A 26,378-nucleotide genomic window follows, 5' to 3' on the forward strand; every position below is an offset into this window, starting at 1 on the left:
AATGGAGGTGAATAGTTGTTTGAATGAAATATTACTTTCAGTTGATTGATCATTTTAGAAATGTGTAGAATTAGCTTTTGTTTGGTTGGGTTTTTTTTTTTTTTTTTTTTTTTTGCCTGTTACACATTTTTAAAGTATGAATTCAATGAAGTTAAAAATGATGTCAAGATAAAATGTAACAAGTCTCCATAGGTAGGGATTCTTGAGAGTCTGAAAGTTAGAATAAAGAGGGCCAAGTACAACCCAAAGACCAAATGTGGTCCTTTCAGTCTATGAGTGTGCAACGAATGCTAAAGTGTCACCATTGTCTCCAGTAAGAAATAGAAAAAGTGAAATAAATACAGAAAACATGGATTCCCTTGCCCCACAGAATGGTTTTCTGCTGTGACAGGAGTCTCAAGCTGGTTTATGGTTTTATTTCACAAGAACTTTTTGATGTTTCTCTCTTCTCAAGACTTGTGGCATAGCTTACTAATATAATATAGTAAATTAATTATAATAGGGTAAATTATAATACAAAGGATGTGATTTTTAAAATTGTGAATTTTAGTGAGGCATGCTGACACATCCTGTACTCTTATCTACTTGGGAAGCTGAGGCTAGAAAGTCATGAGTTCAGGACAGCAGTAAGGTAACTATGGAAGCCCTCTGAGGAGGTAAAGGTAGAATCTGAGTGACAGGAAACCACTCAGGTCCCAGAAACTCAGTTCATGCTGGGAGAATGGCATGTGCAAAGGCCTTCTAGCTACAGTAGCTCTGCTGACACGGGAAGTAGCTTTAGGCACAGACAGAGACCACGCCATATCAGGTAAAGACTTAAGACTTTTAAGTGAGACAGGAAGCTGTAGTAGTTAATCTTGCCTATCGGTTTGAAGCGATTGATAAGCACCTGGGAGGTTACTCAAACACACTTCTTATCCATGAGAGTATTTGCAGAGACAGAAAAGGAGGCCCATGACTGAATGAATGGTTTAGTCCCTTAAGGGATTCAAAATTTAGTAGATTAATTAGAAGGACTAGAACTATGGAGGTGGGGCCTCAGTGGAGGAAGGGGGTCTCTAGGGGGATGTTTTTGGTTGCTTTTCATGACCTTTTCCTGTTGCTGCTCTGCTATACCACCTGTCTGCCTAGACATGCCACCCCATCCACATGGTCCTATTGCCATGATAGTCTACCTGGCTATGGGCCCAGAAACTTGTTGTGAAGTGAGTAGGGACTAAACCCTCCGAACCTGAGCCAAAATAAAACCTTCCTCCTTTAAATTATTTGTATCAGATACTCTGTCCCTGAACTAATATGGAGGCCAGTGGAAAGTTTAAAGCAGGGAAGAATATTTTCAAACATTAGTTACTGTAAAGAGAATATTCTAGATAAGTTGGAGTGCAGGCAAGGCATTGTACAGGGAAAGCTATTTAGTTTGTTACACTGGTCTAGTTTTGGAAGAGCCTTTGTCTGTTTCTTCCTAGCTCCTAGAATATTGGAATTACAGCAGATAGTAGGCCATAAACAGTGGCTGAATTTAAACACTGATGGTAGAGAGACAAGAACTAGATGGATTCGGGAATTGTGTTTGTGTACATGTGTAGAGGAACCAATAGGTCTTGTACAAGGAAAAGGAAATTGGGGGCATCTGGGTTTAGGTTTCAGACACTAAGTAGATAAGAGTGCCACTAATTGAGATGAAAAAAAATCTTGAAAAGTGGCAGTTTTTAATGGGAGAAAGCACTGCCTGGCTTTTGGACAGTTTCGACTATCTTGCATTTAAATACTATAAAATTAAGTAAAACATTGATTAGTCAGTTGAATAAAATAAGCCCACAACTCAAAAGAGATCTGGCCAGGATTACAACACATGGTATCATCTGATTACTGGTTATATATAAACATCTGAATATGGAGAATTTCAAACTATAGAGGGAGGAAAATGAGAGCATTGCTGATTCAGTGCAAGGAAATGAAAACTTAGTTATGTACGTGTAGAAGCTGTTTCCGTTTCTCATTGTTGAAGTCGCAAGTTCAAAGGAATGATATGTGCCTTTTACTTAACAAAGATTTGTGTGCTAGGTAGGATAGCCCACTGACCTAATTTGCCAAGAAAATGCCCAGTATCAGGGATTAATTACTCGTGGTTGGTCTCCTCCAGGCCAGAAAACACACTGATGTAAGTGGAGTCATGGTGCTCTGATAAAATGAAGCTGTTTGCTTTTTGCCCTTCTTTAGGTTTCACACTTCAAGACAGGGCTGCAGTAGCTTTCATCAGTGTGGCTAAGTTGTGTGATTGACTCATAAAGCGGAAAATGTCCTGGGAGTTTGGCAGGGCTTTTAAGTGGAAAGATCATCTAATATTTACCCTCAAATTTACAAATGTATGCTAAAATCCTGAGTGAGGTTGAGTGAGGTTGAGGAAGACTGGGATCCAATGTCTTTGTGACCCTGTGTTTTAGTGTCGTTGAGCAGTTGTCAGCCAGGGGCCAGGCATTTAGTTGTCATGGATTTGCTAAAGATCCTGCAGTGAGAACTATAGTGGAAAAATTGTTTTGATAATCAGGGTTGTTGAATCTTAGAATCCTTGATTTCTTAAAATGTTCTTTTCTTGGATCTACTACCTTTAGCTTTTATGAAAATGGATTTTTAATGTGAACATGTTGTCCATAGTTACCATTTTTAGGATTGGTCAGAGGAGAAGGTAAGGCATGAGCCACACTCTGTCTGACATATAGATCCAGATACCCAGGTGCTGTTTCCCATACTTACATTCATGCCAGTTCCATTTTGGCAACAGAGTTCAGTTTCAATTCTGTTCCCTCTACAAACTACCTCCTGCCTTTTTGGTGCTGTTCCACTAATATCAAGTCACCAGATGGTAGATACAGGTCAGGGGAGTCTGAGGAGGTGTGTGTGGAGTCAGCAGGGGCCACAGCGATGCCTCTTGGCAAATGGGGGCCGTCACTGCTTCTGACTGCCTAGAGACTCTGAACTCTTTGAATTCGTTTAACTCTTTGGGTGCTGGCCAGCAACAAGGAAAAAAGAAAAGGAGCAGAAGAATCATGCGCGCGTGCGCACACACACACGCACACACACGCACACACACGCACACACACACACACACACACACACACACACACACACACACACACCCCCCACTGGACAAAGCAAAACAAGCTCCAATGAGCAAGTTCCAACAAGCTTCGACAACTTCATACATACATACATACATACATACATACATACATACATACATATACTCATTTGCACATTGGGTGGATGGAGCAAAACCTCCATAGGCAGGCTCCCACCCTTTCTGTATATGCATGTAGACATCTGGTGTATGGAGCAGGCTCCAGCAGCTCTACACACACTCGTATATACTTAGTGGATGGAGCAAACTACAAAGCATTAGCTCAAGCAGCTTTATTTACCTCTCAAAGCTTATATAACCCAGCAAAACCTTTCAAGCAGTACAAAAATTAGAATGTGTTTTTCTTTAAGTGAACAATTACAATGAGTATAGGTAGGAAAAAACATGTTCCCCAATACTTTCACATGATCGAATGTTTTATATGTTATAGGTGAGAAACAAATGTGAATACCAAATTTTTTTAAGAGCCCACATATATTTGTAACTAAGCAACTTGTTATAGATTAACAAAGTGTGTGTAAGCAAGCAAGGTATTTTTTTTCAACCAGTTTCTTTTTACCTATAGGCTGAATGTGTGGTTACAAAGAATCAATTACCTTAAAAAGTAATCTTATAAAAATCTTAAAATAATCACAAATCTAAGCTTTTATATAAAAAGCAATCAGCCATTTTTACTTTAAATCTTCAAGGTGCACTACTGATTAACAATTTTTATTAAGTCATATCAGAAAGCTAAGGGCAAAATGGGTATAAGGCATTAATCATAGCCAGCCCAGTTTCATAGTCATGTCAGCCAGTGCTAATTGGGGTATTAGTCTTGCTTGCCAACCTCAAAAAGTCCCTAGCTCAACTATTAAGAGTGTACTTTTCTGGACTTCAAATTGTTCAAGAGTTTGTATATCAGACTCACTGACAAAAACATCTTAACCTAACTTTCTAAAACTATTGAAATCAAATCAGAAATTCTTTAAAACATTAGTTCACCTAAGCAATATTATTTTATGGACATTTATCTTCATGTTGATCTGTAGGAAAGTTGCCCAAATGAGGGGGCTGTCACCCAGGAAACAACCACGCCAGACTGTAGGCATTGAGGGTCTTCCCACGCCCAACCACACCATGCCAGATACATGAGGAACCCAGCAATGACAAGCACAAGAAGGTACAGCAGCAGCAGGAAACAATCCAGAGACAGAGACAAAGCCCTTGGAACCATCCTCTCCAAGGCACACCCATTGCAGCCATGCTTAATGGTGGGCTGTCTCCAGGAAGCTCACCTGCACATTGCAGCTTCTGCGTGATGCCCACCATTTCCCCCTTTTAAATTAGTTAATTGAAGCATGTGTGTGTGTGTGTGTGTGTGTGTGGCAGAATGTAGAGATGTTTGAAGATGTCTGGAAACAGAAACAGAAGCAAAATAATTAATCCCATAATTCTTAAGTTTATAAGGAACTCCATAAGGAATGACTTTTAATAAAATTCCTAACTGAATTAGAAAAATAACTGGCCATTTCTTTCGCTGAGGAGACTGCAACCTAGAATGACTGATAGCACTAACATATACTTAAAATATTAATTATATTATGTAATTATATAATATATTTATATAGCAGAGGTCCTGAGATTTGTTCTCATCACGCACATGCAGTGACTGAAAAGGCCTGTAACTCCAGCTCCAGGAGACCCAGTACCCTCTAAGGGTACATTCACATGTACATACGTGCAGGTACCCAAACACAGACACATAATAGGTAAATTTCTTTAAAAAGTGCATCTTTAAAGCTGGGCATGGTGGCATGGTGGCATGGTGGCACACACCTTTAATCCCAGCAGAGGCAGGCGGATCACTGTGAGTTCAAGAGTTCCAGGACAGCCAGAGCTATTACATAGAGAAATCGTGTCTGGGGCTGGGGGAAAGTGCATCTTTAAGAAAATCTATAATACTAGGCATGGTAGTATAGTCTTTCAATCAGGAGGCAGAAGCAGGCAAATCTCTCTGAATTTGAGGCCTACCCAGTTTCTACAGTAAGTTGTAGACCAGCCAGAGCTGCAAAGTGAGACTGAATTTAAAAAGAGAAAGAAAGAAATTTGACTATAGTTTGGGGCTAAAGGTATCACTTGATGGTAGAGGATTTGCCTTCATTGATCTTGGAATTCTGCTGCCTAGCATCCTCAATAGCTGGGATTATAGGCTTCAGCCTCTTGACTCAGGCATTTTGTATGGCAGTATTTCTACTCTCATTACTTTGTATGGCATTTAATAGAAAATAATAGCATTTTATTTTATTGCAGAGACTATAGGAATATATATATTGCCACTCTTATGATCTATTCTATTCTATCCTAATGTATGTACCACAAAAAATTACATCCATATTTTCAAATTAACAATCAATGTATATTTTTGACTGTTCTGGGAAAATGGTGGACCCAAAAAGCACTTCTGTTCATGAAACTGTTTTCTAAAAACTTGCGTTTAAAAATTCTCATATAACTTTTATCAAAAAATGTTTTAGTTAAAATTGTACACATCTATTATTATTGTTGTTGTTTATAATTTATTAAACCAGGTCAAGGTAACTGATAATATCACCTCAGGCGTGCATCATTTCTTTTGCAAACATTGAAAATGCTATTATTTTAAGATAGTCAATTAACTTTTATAAACCATATTTATCTTATTTTATTGCAGAGAATATAGGAATATATATTTTGCCACTCTCTTGATCTATTCTAAAATATTATAATTTTCTAAGGCTAGGAATGTAGTCCAGTTGGTAGAGTACTGCTTGCCAAGTATGCGTGAAGCCACAGGTTCAAGCCCCATCACTACATAGACTAGAATTGGTAGCACATGTCTATAATCTGAGCAAATTAGGAAGTGAAGGGAGAGGGCCAAGAAGTTTAAGGTCATCTTCAGCTAGAGAACAAAATTCAAGACTAGCATAAATAAATAAAGGTCCTTGGACTACATTAAATATGCCAAGCTATATATACTAGCAAGGAAACAACATTTTCTTAATTTCATTTAAAAACTAGTATATTTGTTACAATATGATACATTCAGGACTGGAGAAATGGTCCCATTCTTAAGAGTGCTGTCTGCACTTCACCAGGACCAGAGTTTGACTCCCATCCCCCACATGGCAGCTCAGAAACATCTGCAACACCAATTCCAGTAGAGCAGACACCCTCCTCTGGCTTTCCTGGTACCAGGCACACACACAGTGCACGAGACACATATATGTAGGCAAAAATACATATAAAAAATTTAAAAGTATTTTAAGAAGATGATACATTCAATAGTGTCAGTTACATTGTGTGTAAGAATGACTGTCAGCTTAAATCAGAAGTTAAGATTTTTCTCAATTCTGTAAATTCCAGGGAGAAACGCATCTTATATTTCCTAAAAAGGCTTCAGTGGAACAGCTGCAGAAAATCCGTGACCTGATTGCCGTAGAAAGAAGCAGCAGATTGAGTGGTTCAAATAAGAAGGTGGAATTTTCTCAGCAACCTCCTGCGGTCAGGCTTCTCCCGGAGGAGCAGTCTGAAGACCCTCCAGGGCAGCCGCCAACCCTACCCTCTGCCCCGATGGTAGTGTTAAAACCCATTTCTTTCTTCCTGTCAGTGTTGAAGCGGCAAAAAAGAGTTATTCCTGAAGTCATTTCTCAAATGTCCTTGGATTTATAACTCTGACATCCTCAAATTTGTTAAGCATTTTGAGACTTGTCAGAGTTATAGCAATGTGGGAGAAATGTCTGCCTCTTCCATTTCTTCCGACAGTTTCTTGCTGTGTAGCCCAGGCTTCCACCCGTGGTCCTCCCACTGCAGCCTCTTGAGTGCCGGGGTTATAGTTGTGTACAGTCATGCCAGCCGACATACTTATATTTTAAGTATAGCTTATGGTGTCCCTCTCCTGAGGTAATTAAGTTTTATTTATTATTTACAGTGTACCTGCTTTCTTTGTATTTAAATGACTTATACAAACAAGCATTTGTCTTTAGCCATAGATGAATGGAATACTGAGCCTGTGTGTACTACGGTGATTAGTTGGCTCCTTCTGTTGTCTTTACATTTATATTCTAAATTTTACCTACTGTCCATCCTGATGGGGATTTAATTCTCTTGGCCCAACCATTATCAACATCTTAAACCAAGTTGACTTCTTTAGGTTTAAGATAAATGATAATAATAAACTGACAGACGCTACTTAAAGTCAGTGAAATTTAGTTATTAGCCTGAAGAACTGAAGTCAGGTTTTTTGATGTCTTAGCAAACACTGTTGGCAAATTTAAATGACTCCATCTAATAGCTATGTGTGTCTTTTCCTGGGGAGACATAAACAAATGTCTGTATACCTCAGATGGGCACTAGCAGCTGTCCAAGAAAGTGAGTCCATCCAAGTCCAGCTGGGGGAACTAATGAGTGTATTGGGCTCATTTATAGGCTTATGAATGATGCCCAATCAGCTGCATCACTGAAAAGTTCCACCCCAGCATGGGCCATTATTGTTTTAAAATTATCAGTATTATCTGTAGGCCAGGCTATCAATCAATTATGACATAGACACTTGTTATATTTTAAAATAGCCTTAGTTAACCTGGGGACAGGGCAGACATTAATCCTCTAAACTTCTTCTCATGGTGGAGCAGGTATGTGATACCTGCCCCAATCCTATGCCGTCTGTTTCTAGTAATTTCTATCAAGCTACCTCTCATCCTTAATCCCAAATAGTTGCTAATGTTCTTCATCTGGGCCAGATTCTCCATCCACGCTGGCCGTGTTTCTCCTCCATCTAACTCATGGCGGCCTTCCTCTCTTCTCCTCTCAGGCCCTGTGTTCTGGTCTGTCTTCTTCCTCTTCTCCCCAGGATTCCTCTCTCTCTCTCCAAGACCCACCTATCTCTTTTGCCCTGTCTAGGTGGGGTGACTTTTTATTAATCAAAAGATGGGTCACAGAGACAGCAAGCGGGAATTAGCATCTAAATACATCAGACCGTTCCCCAACAGGCCATGGTGAGCTCCTCCCAGAAGTTGCATAGAAGGAATCTGCTCTTCAATTCGATTTCCAATACTTATTTACTCTGGTCATTCCCGGCAGCACATGCAGCTCACTTAGGGGATAAGAGGGAAAGAGAAGGTAGAATCTCAGGTAATGGTCAGATTAGTTACAGACCATCATAAAGGCAAATTTATAGAAAAGGGTTTATGTAGAGCTTCTGGTCAAGGAGCGTTAGGGTCTATGGCGACAGTGGGCAACATTGTAGCAGGTAGGAGGCATAGAGGCTGTGACAGGTCACATCTTAAGCTAAAACAGGAAGCAGAGAGAGCACTAACTGGGAATGGCATGTAGGTTTTGAAACCTTGGAGCTTGCTCTCAGTGACACACATCCTTCAGCAAGGCCGAATCTCCTAAATCTCCAAATAGTGCCAACAACTGGGACCAAATATTCAAATGCCCAAGACTTATGGGCGACAATACCTCACGCAAGCCACCACACCTTTAATCTCAGAACTTGGGAGTCAGAGGCCAGAGTATCTATGTGAGTTCATGGCTAGCCTAGTCTACTGAGCAAGTTTCAGGACAGCTAGGTCTATGCAGAGAAACACTATCTCAAAACAAAACAAAACAAAAAACAAAAACCAAGGAAAACAAAACAAAACAAACCTACCATAGCTTCTAAAGCCCTTTGTACACTATCCTGTGAGGTACTAGCCCAGTCTTGTGAAGGTCTCCTGAGTGCTGGTCATCACAGCTTCTGTGATTTTGAAATAGCGGTGGCCATGTCTTGCCTGGAGGACAATATTCCCTAACCATAGGAAATAATTTGGTTTGCAGAAATTTCTCTTAATAAAGATTATTGAATATTCTTAATTTTCACTGTCAGAAATTTTGTGATACTTCTACAGTAATTTTATGAGTAACAAGTTTAAACTATCTACTTATTTTAATTTTAGTGGAATAACTTGTGACTATCCTCTATGATCAATTCTAAAACCCACCCATCACTTCTCAAAATGGCTAATTCTGCACTGTCACTTAACATTTATTATTAACCAGAACTTTTGTGCTTAAAAATAGGCTCCACATCTAGAAGTCACAAATATAAAGGATGGTATTAAAAGTGGAAGCGAGCTGGTGAGCCTCGAGATCCTTGGCTCTTTGCTAGAGGAGTGAGGGTGTTCATCCTGCATCTCTGATTTGACCAAACGATGAGCTCTGTACACATCTCACATCAGAAGCCAAAATAATTGGAAGTATAAATAGTGAAGAAAAAGTCTTTTTGGTCTCAAACAGATTCATATTTTAAACTTCCATTTATACTCCAAATAACTCTTCCTGTGTCAGGCTATTAGCTGCTGCCTTATGCAGCATTGCTACATGGTTACCCAGCTGCCATGATTGCCCTGCAATCAACCGCCTACTATTTTTATTACTTAAGCCCCTTTCTTGGGCCAATGAATATGTAACAAAATAAGGCAAGAAAATAAACTTTATTATTCAAGATCATTTGAATGCCATTAGAACTACAGTGAGTGAGGTAATTTCCAGATAGAAAGGGAATAAATTGAAAATAAAAATACTCTAAATGAGTTCTTACCCTCTCAGTAAATGAAAACCTGCACTTAGGAGAAAGACACCACTTTAAGTATCACTTATAAAGAATCCTTTCAAATAAAAATGGAGAACTTTGCTTTTGTATCAGTTTTACTCTGTAACAGTTTCTATTTATGTCAGTCAGTGTGTTCTCCATGTTGAATTTCCTACTGCTTCAATTCTTACAAATAAACCTATGTTTGCTTTCTTCTCAGCTGTTGAAGCTGAGGTCCTGTGGCCTCACAGACTGTGCCCACCTCATCTCAGGAGGGCTTCTTGGTGGCGTTTAAACATTTCTGTAGGCCTGTTGTCATCCCATGTTGCACTAGCATCACACATTTTAACAGACCACTGTTTAAGAATCTTTGCTGTGAATTGTTTCAAAATGAGTCAGTGTACAACTTTCCCTTGGATCCCAAATGGCCTGGATTTCTTGCTGCTTCTTCCCAGTCCTCATCATCGTCTCTCCAGTTCTCACACCCTTGTCTTACACATCTTTATCCTTTAATTATGTGTCATCAATAAGATGTTATGAGCACATATTCTAAATATATTTTTATCTATTGGTTTTATTCATGAATAATGTACTGTGTATATTTTACAACAGTGCAATGAAGAACTCATTTAATTCTAAAAATCAGTAACAGTATGTTCTTTACTTTCTAACTATGCACATAAATCTACATTTTACATATTACTGATAATTTTGAATTTGGGGTGTAACTTTGCTAAAGCTCATGATTTGCTGTTGTTATGTTAGAAGGCAGATTTTGCTAGTGAATATGTGAAAAGGGGAATGAGACCATGCTAGGATATAGTGCCTTCTCAATTTGACTTGTCCACATACATGTATTAGCTTTAATACCCATAGTTCTTTGTAGTATTTTTTGTTTGTTTGTTTTTCGAGACAAAGTTTCTCTGTGTAGCTTTGGCTGTCCTAGACTTGCTTTGTAGACCAGGCTAGCCTCGAACTCACAGTGATCCGCCTGCCTCTGCCTCACGAGTGCTGGGATTAAAGGTGTGCGCCACCATGCCCAGCTCTTTATAATATTTTTAAGCTTCGGGATGAAGTTTAGTAAAACCAGCACTCAGGAGACAGATGCAAGTAGATCTCTGAGTTCGAGGCCAGCCTGGTCTACAGAACATGTTCTAGTGCAGCCAGGGCTACAAAGAGAAATCCTGTCTTGAAACAACAACAACAAAAACCCTCCATACTTATAAATCCACTTTGCCAGGAGCATTTGGAACTATATAACACTGCCACACATCATAGACACAGGAAGGAGCTCTAGTTTTTGCCATTTTTTCCCCTTTTTCCTTCTCTGAGTAGTTTCAGCAGTATGAGGGAGCAACTTTAACCCAAATATTAACCAGTGTTGTAAGTTCATTGCTTTACATTTTGGGCTAAACATAATGATATTTCCAGCATTTTCTTTCCCGTGGGCCATTTGATACATTTTATTGGGACCTGCAGTTAGCCAGCTTTGGGTGCCACTTGGACAGCTTGGTTCCTTATAACTTATTGCCCCTATTTATATTATTACAGGCTGTTCTTACTAAGCTCTGGAGTCTTTGTTCTGCTACATTTATTCGACGTTTGTTTGTTTGTTTGTTTGTTTGTTTAGACAGGTTCTTCTGTATCCCAGGCTGGCCTTGGGACTCTGTGTAGCCAAGAATAATTAACTCTTGAGCTGCCTGCCGCCACCTTCCAGTGTAGGTCTGCAACACCACACCTGGCTGTAGGGACTTTTCTCCGTTTTTTGTTTTGTTTTGTTTTGTTTTTTTACTTGATTCTTTACTATACTTTTGTGCAATTGGTCATTTCTTGAATCATTTCTTACTGTAAGTGGTTAGCTGCCAGTCTCGTGACTCATGAGAGTCTTCCTAATTAACTATCTCAAGACAGTCCCCCACAGACATGCCTCAGACCACCCCAGTATAGAGTCCCTCATTCCCTAGAATCCTAGAGTTCCTAGAATCACTCTTCCTAAGAGATTGTAGGTTGTGTGCAGTGATAAATGCTAGACAAGCACTGTGTCAACTGAGCTACCTCTCCAGGCTTCTTGGTACTTAAGAATAAACCATGTAATTTACTGTTACATTCTAGTCAATAGAGGATCAGTAAACATTGATGGAACTAAACATCATTGGATCCCTGGGTACTCATAGGCTACTTGATCTTCCAGGCCAGTGGCCTTGTTTGTTTCAGTCTTAATTATTTTTCCGGTGTCTAATTCATTCACAAGACTCATATTTATTGGCTCACTCTGGTGGCTCTATGAATATGTGATTCATTCTTTTTTCTTCTCTTCCTTTCTTCCTTCATTTTCCTTTCTTTGTTTTATCTTCCTCTTCTTTCCCGTCTGTCTGTCTGTCTGTCTGTCTGTCTGTCTCTCTCTCTCTCTCTCTCTCTCTCTCTGTGTGTGTGTGTGTGTGTGTGTGTGTGTGTGTGTGTGTGTGTGTGTGTCTGTGATGCTGAGGATTTTACTTAGGCCTCATGCATGCTAAGCAAGTGCTATATCACTGAACTTTATGTCCTCATCGCTTTTTACCCTTTAAAACTGGTGAGACAGGGTCTCACTCAGTTGTCCAGCCTGGCCTTGACCCTAACAACCTTCTTACCTGATCCTCTGCAGTAGCTGGAATGCAGGCCTGTGCCACTGAGCTTAGCTACTGATTCTTTCTTGTGCACATATCCCAGTGCTTAATACAATGCCTGGCATACTATATCTGGTAATAATTTGTTAGTCCAGTCACATTTACTGGGATTGCTCTTGGAGTTTTTGTCCTTTTCCCCCTTCTTTTATGTTTGAGGTAGGGTCTTGTTGAGAAGCACCTGCCTCCTGATTAATGGGTTCTGTGCTGTGATATTTTATAAAGTATATTAACTTTACCCTTCTATATGACTAGTTTAGTTGGATATAAGTTCCATGTGCCCAATTTGTCATCAAACTTTCAAAACATATGCTTGATGTGTTTACAAGAAGATGTTTGGTACCAGACTCCCTGCTCCCCAACCCATACACATTTAATTTTTCTTACACCTTAAAGGCCTTTAGGATTTTGCTTTTTACCAACTGATAAATGGTGCTGTAGTCTAGTTAGTTTTCTTTTTCATTCATCCTGGCTCTTCAGCTGTGTGAAATTGGCTTGTTATTTCTTTGAGATGTTTCTCTTTTCCATTGTTGGTATTCTTTTCTAGAATTCCTCCTAGATTTGGAAACTTTGTTTTATCTTGAGTGTCTGTTCTTTTTATGCCCTACTCTTAGAAAATGTCTTAGTCTTCTGACTGATCTTTCTTTGACACATTCGTTCTATTGTTTGATCTACCAGTGCTGCCTTTATTTCAGTGTTTAAATTTTTATTCCTAAGATCTGTACTAGAGTTTTTGAATACAGATGGTTCCCACCTTAAAGTGTTCAACTTACAAGTTTGATTTGAGTTTTCTTCTTAACAGTAGTATGAACGAAATTCAATATACATCCAGTAAAAACCAGCCCTGGAATTGAAGTGTGTTGAGTGTTTTCCTGGACTGGAGATGTATAGCAGACACTCTAGCAATGATGGATAGGGGCAGTGAGCTGCAATTCCACCAGCCTCAGCATCCTGAAGTCCACAATGTTCCATGTCACCAAACTGTGTTGCAATACGGAGACTAAATGCTTTTTCACTCAAGATAGTGCCAACTTGTGATAGGTTTTCCAGGATATAACCCCATTGGAGGAATGCCTGTACGATGTGTGCTGTAGTCTTGGAAACATACTTCTTTTCAGTCTCAGCTGTGTGTTACTCTAGGTTTGCTTTTCTAATAATAATTCTAACACATTTTTTCCTTGTGGCCCACTCCAGTTTTGTAGACCCTTTTATACCTGGCAGAGTCTATGAGCCTGCCATCTGCATTTACTTGCAGCATCTGTAGTGAGGGCAAGACATGCTGCTTTAGGGATATACCAGAAGCCCCTGGAATGGGCTTGCCGAATAACCTTTCATTTGAGACTCCAAGCATGCAGTGTCACTGCCAAGAAGCAGGAAGGCTTCTTTGGTGATGACTAGGAGGAAGAAGCACTGTTCCTTTTGCAGACCCTACCCATCGATTTTCTTTCTTGCTGCACAGTCCTCTTTGGCTCCTCAGACCTTACCATTATTTTGGAAACTTTCACTTTCTGTCACCACTTTGGCAGGTGGGCATACTGCCTTGCTTTTCTCCTTTAAGTACATGCACATGTCTTTCCTCTTTTAGGTATGTACTAGCCATTCTTGATCTCATAAAACCATGTCTCTTTTGTAATGCTGTGTGTTACAGGGTTTTTAGGTGAAAGATGGACTGCTCAGAGCACTGCCTTTTTAAAAATTAGAATATGAGGTTTATTAAATGAGCATGGGAAGAGAATGAAATGGGAAGGGGTACCCCAGAGAAAGAGTAGGGGGAGAGAGGGGAGAGAGAGGAAGAGTAAGAGGTAGAGAGCCAGAGCACTGTTTTGATCAGAGCATATGATTAGGAATTCAACAGCAGCTGTATGTCCTCAGTAGGGTACACAGTGGAAAATAGACAAGCACTGGTATAGCTGTCTCTTAATACTAATATTGTAAAGGTATCCATATAATCATTTTTGTTGAATCCATATTGTATCGATGAAGTCATAGAGCCACAATATTTTTATTCTATTATTTTTGTAGCCTTGTAAAAAGCTAACTTTAGTGTTTTTCTTCCTAGGTTGTTGGTGATTCAACCATCTTAAAAGTTCTTCAGTCCAACATTCAGCATGTGCAGCTCTATGAAAATCCTGTCCTCCAGGAGAAGGCATTGACTTATATCCCAGTCAGTGAGCTAAAAAGAAAATCTCAAGAAAAGCTATTCAGAGCTAGAAAGTTAGATAAAGGTAGTGGCTTCCGAGATGATTTGTTGCTAATTGTACATCATTGCTAAATAGTAGTATGTAAATAGTATCTCTGTGCATACACTGTAAATAGAGAACCTATACATATATGAATCTTAAAGAAGTATAACTATGGATACATGTTTGCTTTTAAAAAATATATTGTAACAGTAATGTAGAAAATTTCCTATCTTCCCTTTTAAGCATATAGTTCCTTCCTGTTGAGTACTTATCACCATCTTTTTGTCATATAAAATGCAAAGTCCTCCCACTAAATGGTTATGTTCTGCCCTTCCCTATCCCCGGCTACTGGCAATCACTCTTCTACTCTCTGCCTCTGGTCCTGACTGCTCTATTGCATATGTGTGTTTTATGAGTGGCTTATTTTTGGTTTAGTGGAAGTTACCCAGGAGTTATTCATATTAAAACATACTACAGAATTGTCTTCTGTTGTGAGACAGATGGATAATCCATGGTAGACACCTGTTGCTTTTATGTTTAGCTATTGTGCTGCTGTGAACGTGGATGGACAGATATCTCTGTGAGACCTGGTTTTAGTTGTTTGCTATTTTAACTTGAAAATGCTAATATGTTCATTCTAATTTTATTTTATATTTTTGTGTAATTGCCAAACTTTTCCATAGTGGCTATTTCTTCTTCTTCTTCTTCTTTTTTTTTTTTTTCCTTCCCTTCAGCAGTGCACAGGATTTCAGTTTGTTCTCATCTTCATCAACAGCTATCTTTTTTATATACATGATAACCATGTTAATAGAGGTATGATAGCATCTGATTTTAGTTTTGATTTGCCTTTCCAATGATGTTGAACCCTTTTAATGGGCATTTGTCTATCTTCCTTGAAAAACTGTCTGTTAGCTGGGCGTGGTGGTGCACGCCTTTAGTCTCAGCACTTGGAGGCAGAGGCAGGTAGATTGCTGTGAGTTCAAGGCCAGCCTGGTATACAGAGTGAGTCCAGGACAGCCAGGGCTACACAGAGAAACCATTTCTCAAAAAAAAAAAAAAAAAAAAAAAAAATAGAAAGAAAGAACGAAAGAAAGAAAGGGAAGAAAGAAAATGTCTATTTAATGTTTCTCTTTTTTTAAATTTTTTTATTAATTTATTCTTGTTATATCTCAATGGTTATTCCATCCCTTGTGTCCTCCCATTCTTCCCTCCCTCCCATTTTCCCATTATTCCCCTCCCCTATGACTGTTCCTGAGGGGCATTACCTCCCCCTGTATATGCTCATAGGGTATCAAGTCTCTTCTTGGTAACCTGCTGTCCTTCCTCTGAGTGCCACCAGGTCTCCCCCTCCAGGGGATATGGTCAAAGGTGAAGCACCAGAGTATGTGAGAAAGTCATATCCTATTCTCCAATGTAATGTTTCTCTTAAAAGTATTTAACCTGAATGTGCATTTTCATTTTAATATTGGTATATGTATGTTTGTCATAAAGGAATATATAGCAAGAATTAATGGTATTTTCTAGATTGTCTTTTTACTATGCTACAGACTGAATCCAGTGTCTTGCATATGTTAGGCAAGTGGTCTTTAATGTTTAAAGTAGGATCTTAGTGTGTAACTTGGGGCTGGCCCTGACTTTATGATCTTACTACCTCTGCCTCTCAAGTCCTGGAATTGTGGGCATGCCCCACCATGTCTGGTTTTAGTGAGTCTAACAGAATTAATTCCTAAAGGTAGGCACAGGTTTAATTTTGCTATTAGATATTATTTATTGGTACAGTCCTTGCTCCTTCCATAGGGTAGGATTCTTCAAAATTTGTTCTATGGAAAAATAGTTTAATTTATGTGGAGTTTATAGAAAATTTATCATATCACACATATTCAGTTCCCTGATAGTTTTCATTTACATATCAGGGACATCTTTTTAGGTCTCTGTAAAACTATATTTTCAATCTCTACAGTTCAGTTTGGATGGGCACTGGGACTGCTGTCTGCTTTTCTTTGTGCTGGATGCCACCCACTGAAGTGCTCATGAGACTTGCCTCCTAGCCCTTGAATAAATTCTCTCTTGCCAATGGCATGTGACACTCTTTCACAGAAGGGCAGAATTTTGTTGTTGATATTTTAACAGGGGGCGGGCAGGGTGATCAGTATTATCACTGATTTTGTAAAGAAGTTTTATGTGTTCTAAATTGAATCTTTGCTAGACACATTCAAAAAAAATCACAAATTTATTTATTTATTATGTATGCAGTATTCTGACTGCATGTATATGTCTGTATGCCAGAAGAGGGCACCAGATCTCATTATAGATGGTTGTGAGCCACCTTGTAGTTGCTGGGAATTGAACTCAGGACCTCTGGAAGAGCAGGCAGCACTCTTAACCCCTGAGCCATCTCTCTGGCCTGGCACATTAGAATTTTACTACCTCCAATCTCGTTCGTTCATTTGGTGTATCTTCTGCAATTCCGAAGTTTTAAATGATATAATTTTCCATTGCTGGCTTTATTTTATTGGTTGTATCTTGCTTTTAAGCTTTCCAAGCTTGCCACACGCGTATGATTTCCTGAGTTTGAATCCCGAGAATTCACACAAGAGACTGATGTAGTCGTGTGTATCTGTTGTACTCTGCACTCCTACAGGAAGATGGGAGACAGAGAAGGGAATCCCAGAAGCTCGAGGGCCAGTTGTACACAGCGACAGAAAAGAGATGCTGACTGAAACACCTGAGCTTGTCTTCTGTGCGCCATGACACATGCATACATACATGTATACCATACACACACCAGCCCACGCCCGCAGGCCTTCTTTGGTCTTGTAACTCTTTTGTAGTACTCTAGAGAAAGGCAGACTTCTTTAATAAATGAATTAACAGTATCAGATATCTAGGTCACTACCTGTCTCAATTTAATGGGCGATCCATTCTCTTAGGATATTCTTGACATGACCGTTTTGTCTTGGTGTTTTTATTTATGTGTTTGTTCTTGGTTTTGAGGTACTGTTTTCCTATATATCTAGGCTAGCCTGGAGTGCTGCTTGCCTCAGCCTCCTGAGGCCTGCACCATCACATGCAGTGCCAACTTTATTAAATACCGTTTATTCGCTTTTAAACTATCTTTTGACTGATATAGAGGACCTATCTCAAAAGAATAAAGAGGTTTGTCTTTCAGTACTCTTTCTTGTTTCATTGATATATTTTACAGTAATCTGACATTTAATTATTGAAAACTGATAAGCAAATTTACCATAAGAAAAACCCTTTACACCTGCACTAAAGAAAAAACAGCTATTTGTTAAACATGCACATCATCACCAATTAGAGTGGTCTTTGGTAAATGGCAATCAACCTGATGCTGTGTAGATAATATACACAGTGCCGATTATGTTGTCAACCAATGAACAACAAGCACTTGCTGCCATTGTGGTTCTTAATGAGAACTGTATTGTTTGGTTGTTTTGTGTTTTGTTTGCAGTGCTGGGATGGAATTCAGTGCCTTGCACATTTCAGGCAAGTGTTCCATGTTTGAGCTAAGTTGCCAGACTCTATTGCCTATTTAGTCCATCTTCATTTTCATGTGAATTCTGTAGTACATAGAATTTTGTGAAAAAAAAAACTTTTATAATTTTAATATGGATTATATTTATTACAAATTAACTTGGGGAGAATTAACAAATTTAAAAGCAACAAGTTTCCCCCTCAGGGACCACTATGTATTGCTGAACTTTAAGTGCACTTCCCCATGCTCTTAAATTTTTGAAATATATCAAACAAAGCTATGAGAGAATGGATAATACAATTGACCTCTGGGCAACATGAGTTTGAACTATACAGGTCCACTTATAAACAGATATATACATTTAAAAAGTGTTCCATATGTCGCATGCATGTCCATGTATACCATATTTCATTTTACCATGGATTCTGTAGTCTATACACACAAATACACTTTTAAAAGTTAAACTTAGTTTGGGTTGTGGTTTGTGGTAGAGTATTTAGCATGCATGAGACCCTGAATTCCATCCTTAGCACTAAAACTTAAAAGTATAACTTATCAAAATTTAGCCCACTCCAGTGGACTCTAATGATGCCAGTCCTATTTGAGAAATTCCAGGAAATATAAAGATGAAAAATTACACTGCCTAATGTTAGCCATAGTGTCGGTGTCCACTTCCCAGCTTTTCTTTATAAGGAACAGTGATGGGATGGTATTGACAGCCAAGTGCAGCAAACAGAACCTTTTCATTGTATTTGTAAAGGCCTCTTGCAGTGATGACAGCATGTTTTGTTTTATCTTTAAAGTCTTTTAAAGATTTTGGTTTTTAGCCAGGTGTGGTGGCACATGCCTTTAGTTCCAGTGCTTGGAAGGAAGAGGCAGGAGGATCTTTGTGAGTTCAGGGCCAGCATGGTCTACAAAGAGAGTCCAGGACAGCCAAGGTTATACAGAGAGACTCTGCCTCAAAAAATCAAAAATAAATAAATAACATAAGGACTTGTTTTTTTTAAATACACTTTTGAAGATTTTTAAATTACTTCATATCTAAAGAAGTTGAGATTAAGAACTTAATGTAAATTTACTACTTGATTTTAAAAGAGTAAGTACATTGCAGATACCTGTTAATAAAGGGCTTAAATTAAAAAAAAAAAATATTGTGGAGGCTGGAGAAGTGGTTCAGTGGTTAAGAGCACTGGCTGTTCTTCCGAAGGGCCTGTGTTCAATTTCTAGCACCCACACAGCAGCTCAAATCTGTCTGGAACTACATGAAATAAAAATAATTTAATACCAGCACTTGGGAGGCAGAGGCAGGTGGATCTCTCTGAGTTTGAGGCCAGCCTGATCTACAAAGCAAGTTCCAGGACAGCCAGAGCTACACAGAGAAACCTTGTCTCAAACAAACAGAACAAAAAAATTTTTTTTAGACATCCCATTAGATATTGGCACTTGTAGTATTATTAAGGGACACTATTTCAAACACCTGTGACTAACATCAGATGTATTAGATTTTAATCTTATACAATGTATTTTCTTCAAATTTTTATTTCTTTTAGTAACAAAACATTAAATGTAGAGTAAGGGTAGCCAGCGTTAGCTACTTTGTGGGTTCTTCTTTCTTCCACCTTTCTCCACAGCTTTTCTTCGACCCTTTCAGCACACTAACACTAGATAAGAGGAGAAAAGAGGAAACAGAGATCCCTGAATAAAGTCAGGGGTTGGAAAGCGGTGAAAGTTATCATTAGACTATTTCCTGCTGATTAGGGTTGTCGAATTCCTTGGGGCAAGTTTGCTCTTTGAGGTTAGGATATCTAATTTCTTGCTTTTTTTTTTTTCCCTTCTTTGAGCGCCACTACTTACCAAACTGTGAGCGACAGCAACCAACCAACAACCCACCCACACTTCTCAGGGCCCTAACATTCATATACCCTCTGAAAAGTCCCCAGAATTCCAAACATCACACAATCGCAGAAACTATCTGCAGCTGGCAAAACCACACTCCTGCCAGAGCAAGAGGTAAATCATAGTCAGCTTCTGCGAAGTACCCTCATAACCCCATCCCTGGGATTAAAATGAAAACATGTTCTTATAATTTTTTTTTTTAAGAAACCAAAAATCTAAAATTCTCACAACAGATGAGGGCTGGCAAGATGGCACAGTGGGTAAAAGTGTTTCTCCCCAAACCTGATGACTTAGTTCAGTTACCAGAACCCACATGATAGAAAGAAACCAACAGCAACCAACCAGCTCACTCCTAAAATTGTTCTCTCACCTCCATATGCATGCAAAGCCACTTTCACCCCCAAATACATCCAAAACTTACATACATAGAATAAGGAGAACCTCTTGCATATGTGTCTCCCTCATTCTGAGAGAAGCCATGGTCTTTTGTATGGTTGGAGGGGCTGACAAGATACCTTAGCAAGTTAAGCCACTTGCCACCAGTCTTAATAAGCTATTTGCTCTGAGGACCAATTTTCACAAGTTGTCCTCTGGCCTTCACATGAGTGCACTCTGGCACACTGGGGGATGCACATGCACACACACACACACTACTGCCACCACCACCATCACAAGTGAATGTAATTTAAAAATAGATATGTAGGAGATGATGTTTTTTTTGATAAATTGGGCAAAAATAATTTGTGTCATGCTTACTTGTTGGGGCTGTTTTGTACTCTATATATGCTTGTGTGTTTATGTCTTTTGGATGCATGTCTATACGTAAATTCTGTTACACAGCTGAAGCACTGATTTAAAAAAACAAATGATGCAGGAGAGCACTGTCTGCTTCTCTAGATGACCTGGACTTAATTCCTAGTAGCCACATGGAAGCTCATAACCTTCTGTAAGTCCAGTCTCATTGGATCTGGTGCCGTCCGTTTCTGGACTCCAAGGGCACTAGGCATGCCTGGGTGCACAGGCATACTTGTAGCCAAAACACTCATACACAGGAAATACATTTTTTAAAAAGCTAACAGAATAATGTTTAAAGTATTTGGTATTTGGACTCCCACCTATGATCTGTTTTTATTATTTCATGTTTACCTATATACCAAGTAGCAAACTTAATATGGCCCATGTTAAAATTTTGTTTGATGGTGCTACTGATAAAACCCTGGACTTTGCGCATATTAAGCAGGTGCTCTACCACTAAGCTGTGTCTCCAGCCCTAATGTAGCCATTTTAAAAAATGTTTTCCAAAATCATCCGTATTTTTCTATCTCTTGTGTTTCATGGGTTGATTCTGACATTGTTCCCTGCAGAAGCTGTTACCATCTTACATTTTCATGTATCTCTGCTCCCAATGTGAACATAAAATATATAGAAGTTTTGGATTTTGTGGGCTTTAAACCTTAACTGATTCTCTCCTAACTTCCAAGGTACTAACATAAGCGATGAGGACTTCCTTCTGCTGGAGCTCCTACACTGGTTTAAAGAGGATTTTTTTCACTGGGTGAATAACGTTGTGTGCAGCAAATGTGGTGGAGAGACTAGATCTAGAGATGAGGCATTGCTGCCAAATGATGATGAGATCAAGTGGGGTGCAAAGAACGTGGAGGATCATTACTGCGATGCCTGCCAGCTGAGCAACCGTTTCCCAAGGTGGGTGCCTGCAAAGTGAGGTCATGGGTTCCCTAAGTGGGATGGCTTATGGGGGTTTATTATTAAATTAGCTTTTTAATCTCCGTCTTAACTGAACTTGCTATTTCTCTAGGACCGAGGTCTATGGTACTGGCAGACTAGAACACAGCCACACTGATTTACTGTCTGTGACAACGGCAGAGTTGTTGAATACTGATGACTATAAGACCTAAGGCCAAGATATTTATTGTCTCCCGTTCTCTGTCTTCTCTGTTTGTCTCTTCGTCGTGTGTGTGTATCTGTGTGTGTATGTCTTGTGCAGCCCAGGTTATCCTGGAACTTCTGAATTTCCTGCCTCTACCTGTTGAGTGCTAAGATTGCAGCCATCTGTCACAATGCCCAGTTTATCCAGTGCTGGAGACTAAACCCTTAGCTTTGTGCATGCTAGGCAGGCACTTTATCAACTGTGTCAATCTCCAGCCCTTATTGTTTGTTTTTTATGCAAAATTTGTTGACCCTTATTCTAAGGCATAAACTTTTAAATATATTTATAGCATTTTAAATCCTGAAAGTGTTATGGTATACACTGACAATATTAATAACAGTGATATCATTATGATAGTAAATACAATGTTGTCTTTGATCATCAGATATGGGGGTAAAAGTAACTTATAAAGGCAGAAATGTATTTTAATTAGACTTTATCTGTCCCAGCCTTTCATATCTATCTCAACCTGTATTTTTTCTTGTTTTGTTTTTCTTATTTGGTTTATTGGTTTTGTTTTCTGAGACTGAGTCTTGCTGTGTAGCTCAAACCGTGAACCTCTTACATGCTAAGATCACATTTATACACCACGAAGCCTGAATAATCATATCTCCTTTTAAACTTGGGAAATTAAAAACTCTCAATTTACTTTTTCCAACTTTTACCCTCTTGTTAGATTTTCTTAATTGGCAGCACTTGGGAAGTTTAGTTCCGTTGCCCAGCAAGAAAAGATGCAGTATGTTTGAAAAGCCTGTTGTGTTGGCCTTTAGGACTCAGTTCTGTCCTAATTTGGAACCAGCCCTATATTATGCATAGAAGGATAATACCAAGTGGTTATCTAAGACCAGCTTGTTTTGTTTTTCTTCAGCCTACATTTATACAGCCCCTTTACAGTACCATACATAGTTAAATCTCTCTCATGAGGTTGTTTGTCTTTTCCCTAGGCAACAGAATTAAACTAGCAATATAATATGGCATCCTGGTACTGGCTAGTGTATTTATGCAAATTATATTTTCTAATCATTTGCCTGCTTTACTTGTAGTTGTTGGGTTTTGTTGCTGTTGTTTTGGTTTTGTTTGTTTTTGGTTTTTCAAGACAGAGTTTACTCTGTGTAGCCCTGGCTGCCCTGGACTGTCTTTATAGACCAGGCTAGATCCGCCTGCCTCTGCCTCCCTGAGTACTGGGATTACAGGCATGTGCCACTACACCCAGCTCTGTCGAGTAATTTTAAAGCTAATTACCTTTTAAAAACAGTAAGCTAATTTTCTTTCTAGAGAACCATTCAATGCCTTAATCACATTTCTTAGAAAACCAGCCCATCTAAATCTTTTTAGGAGAAGAGGGGTTCAAGAAAGGGTTTCTCTGTGTATCCTTGGTTGTCCTAGATTCCCTTTGTAGACCAGGCTGACCTCGAACTCACAGAGATCCACCTGCCTCTGTCTCCCGGGTGCTGGGACTAAAGGCGTGTACCACGATGCCTGGCTGCCCATCTAAATCTTACTTTTCGAAACTATTCAAGATGAAAACTCTGTTCTCCAGCTGTTACATGTCGTGTATTACTGATTCTGTGTGAGATGGTGTGGATATGCTAATCAGTGTACTTACCTTCTTTGAAATGGTAGCACCCATTTTTAATTACTACTACAACTGAATAATATAGTGAACTATACTTGCTGAAGACAGTTCTACTGTCTAACATGGTTCACAAAGAGTAGTTCAGTGCTTTGTATAACCTAGGAGCTTTTATTAGTACTTTAAAATAAGAAGAGTCATGATTTGTGTTTAGCATACAAGTGATATAAATTCTTTAAAAAATGAGTTTTAATCATGAATCACAGCTGTTGCCTTTGTTGTTTTCAACCAGATATAACAACCCTGAGAAACTTTTGGAAACAAGATGTGGCCGCTGTGGCGAGTGGGCCAATTGCTTCACACTGTGCTGCCGTGCATTAGGGTTTGAAGCTCGCTATGTGTGGGACTACACAGGTACAGCATGAGTAGGAAAGCGGAACTCTGTAGGCTTGGGGCTGAGGTGCATAGAGTAAGCCCCTCATTTTCTTTCTCATATCGCCTGAGTTTTCTGTTCACCTTCTGTGACGTAACAGCAGTGCCAGCCTCGTAGGCATTCTCAGTGCCTCGTAGTGCACCATAATACTTGGAACACGGCTGCCCTGTTCTTGCTTCTATCCATGACATCCACAGTAGGAATGTGTGTAACAATGGGCTGTACAGATGGTTTTTAAAGGGTTTGCTGTAGTTGACATAGTAAGCCTATATTGCATTCCACACAAGCACCTTAAGAAAAATCATGATATTTGACTTTATCTTGATTTAGAAATGACTCATGTCATGCCCCAGTTGAAAGTTACTGTTTTTCTTGTTTCTACTGTTAATGTAGAATCAATTGAAACTTCAGCTAATAGTCTCACAGAATCAAATATTGAGCCTTAGCAGGGTGTGGTGTCACATTCTTGTAATTCTTGCATTCAAGAGAGGTTGAGGCAGTTTTGAAGCCAGCCTGGGTATCCATTTACCAATTGATGAGACTCCAAGACATAAATAATCAGATATCCTCTAAGGCCTCCTTCTGGGTCAGAGAAAGGTTGTCATTTCAGAATCACACTCACTCCTTAACAGCCTGGTAGTGTTGATGCTCTTCTCAAAGCTTTGCCTGCTTTAGAGTTACAACACACATTATTTTTAGTTAAGACTTACACTGAATACATTTTACATACAAATATTCTACAACTGTGTGTGCCACAAAATGTTCTTGCTAATTAGCCAAAACTTAAACAAGTTAGTTTATTGTGTGATTTTTAGAGGCTAACATACAGTTATTGAAAGTCATTCTTGTTTTTAAACTTAACTTGTATTGTCCATTTCTTTCTCTTATGGAACACGAGTAGACCATGTTTGGACAGAAGTCTATTCTCCGTCTCAGCAGCGGTGGCTGCACTGTGATGCATGTGAGGACGTCTGTGACAAACCTCTCCTTTATGAAATAGGATGGGGCAAGAAGCTTTCCTATATCATAGCATTTTCTAAAGATGAGGTAGGACATAAGAAAAAGAAGATCTAAAAATAAAATACACATCCTTTAAAGTGTATTTGACATACATTTGCAGTGTTCTGTTTAATATATGTCGTTTGCCTACCCCATAAACTCATTAAAATCAGTGTTTTCCACTGTGAGTGTACCAAGGGATGTTTGTATCCATTTATAGATGGACATTGGGTGAGTTCCGTTTTTAATATTTTAAATTAAGCTGCTACAAATGTTCAGGTATATACTTGTTTTTTCTTTTTGCTTAATGCATAGGAATGGAATGGCTGGATCATTGTTACAATTTTGCAAAGGAGTAACACTATTTTATTTTATTGCCAATAGTGCATGAGACTTCCTAGTTTCTCCACACCTTTGTCAGATTTCAGTGCAGCATTCCTTTTTAAAGCCAGCCTGGCTGGGAGAGCCTGCCTGTGCTTCCCTAAGGGCACGGTGTGCTGCAGCTGTACTGGTCTCCAAACCTCTGTCCTCTTGCCTTTTTCCCATTGTGTGGTTGTTCTCTTCTGAACGCTGGAGTTTCTTTTTTTGTTATTGTGTACCTTTTTTCCTTTTTAGAATTATGTGTTGTAAAACTTTGCCTGTTGTGTTCTAAAGAAGAAATCACAAGTCAAGTTTAGAATGCTCTCTTACAGATTTTGCTTTCCATATATCTAAGAAAATTTTGTCTTCCTCACAACAATGATTTTGCCTTGTTTTCTTTTTGGATCTTTTTCAGTTTTAGTTTCTTGAGGTTATTTTGAGTATCTAGATAATGAGCTGTTCTGGCATGGTTGATGGGGAAGATTGGACTTTTCCTTCACTTGTCCTGTCAGAAATCAGATCTGTAATAATACAGTAATGAGGCTAAAGTTTTGTTCGGTTAATTCTGCAGTGGAAGCAGCTTTAACCTATTAAACTAATATTCCAAAACTATCCTTTTATTTATCAGTATATTATGTTGAAAAAATTAAAGCATATTTTCATCAATGTCTTTCCCTTTCATTTCGTTTTACTTTGACAGCTGAGTCAGCATTAAGCTAATGATCCTGGCTCAGCCTCCTGAGTGCTGGGTTAGGCTGATAACCTATCATGCTCAGCTTTTTTTTTTAATTGAGTAATACCCTCAACTCTGGTTTTTAAATTATAACAAAGGGTGATATTTTTCTGAGTTATATGTAAGAGTTCCTTGCATTACAGATATATATATATATAAAATAAAGGACCAGTGTGATTTTGTACATAGTTGTGTTCTGTAATTGGTTCCAGGTAGTAGATGTCACTTGGCGATACTCGTGTAAGCATGACGAGGTGATATCCAGGAGGACCAAGGTTAAAGAAGAGTTACTTCGAGAAACTATTAATAGGCTTAATAAGCAGGTATGTGGTGTCATTTTAAAGGGGACATTTGACATTTTACATA

General features: G+C 38.9%; 1 protein-coding gene across 1 annotated transcript in view; it reads left to right on the forward strand.

Moving 5' to 3' along the window:
• Nucleotides 1-26,378, forward strand: part of Ngly1 (N-glycanase 1) — a 48,957-nt gene that overhangs the window by 5,881 nt on the left and 16,698 nt on the right. Inside the window, exons 3-8 of the mRNA XM_051140065.1 lie at nt 6,524-6,733; nt 14,451-14,616; nt 21,448-21,670; nt 23,780-23,901; nt 24,822-24,967; nt 26,225-26,335. Coding sequence (XP_050996022.1) covers nt 6,524-6,733; nt 14,451-14,616; nt 21,448-21,670; nt 23,780-23,901; nt 24,822-24,967; nt 26,225-26,335 — 978 coding nt within the window. The remainder of the gene's footprint in view (nt 1-6,523; nt 6,734-14,450; nt 14,617-21,447; nt 21,671-23,779; nt 23,902-24,821; nt 24,968-26,224; nt 26,336-26,378) is intronic.

This window comes from Acomys russatus, chromosome 3 (genome assembly GCF_903995435.1).
Source record: "Acomys russatus chromosome 3, mAcoRus1.1, whole genome shotgun sequence".
NCBI classification, from domain to species: domain Eukaryota; kingdom Metazoa; phylum Chordata; class Mammalia; order Rodentia; family Muridae; genus Acomys; species Acomys russatus.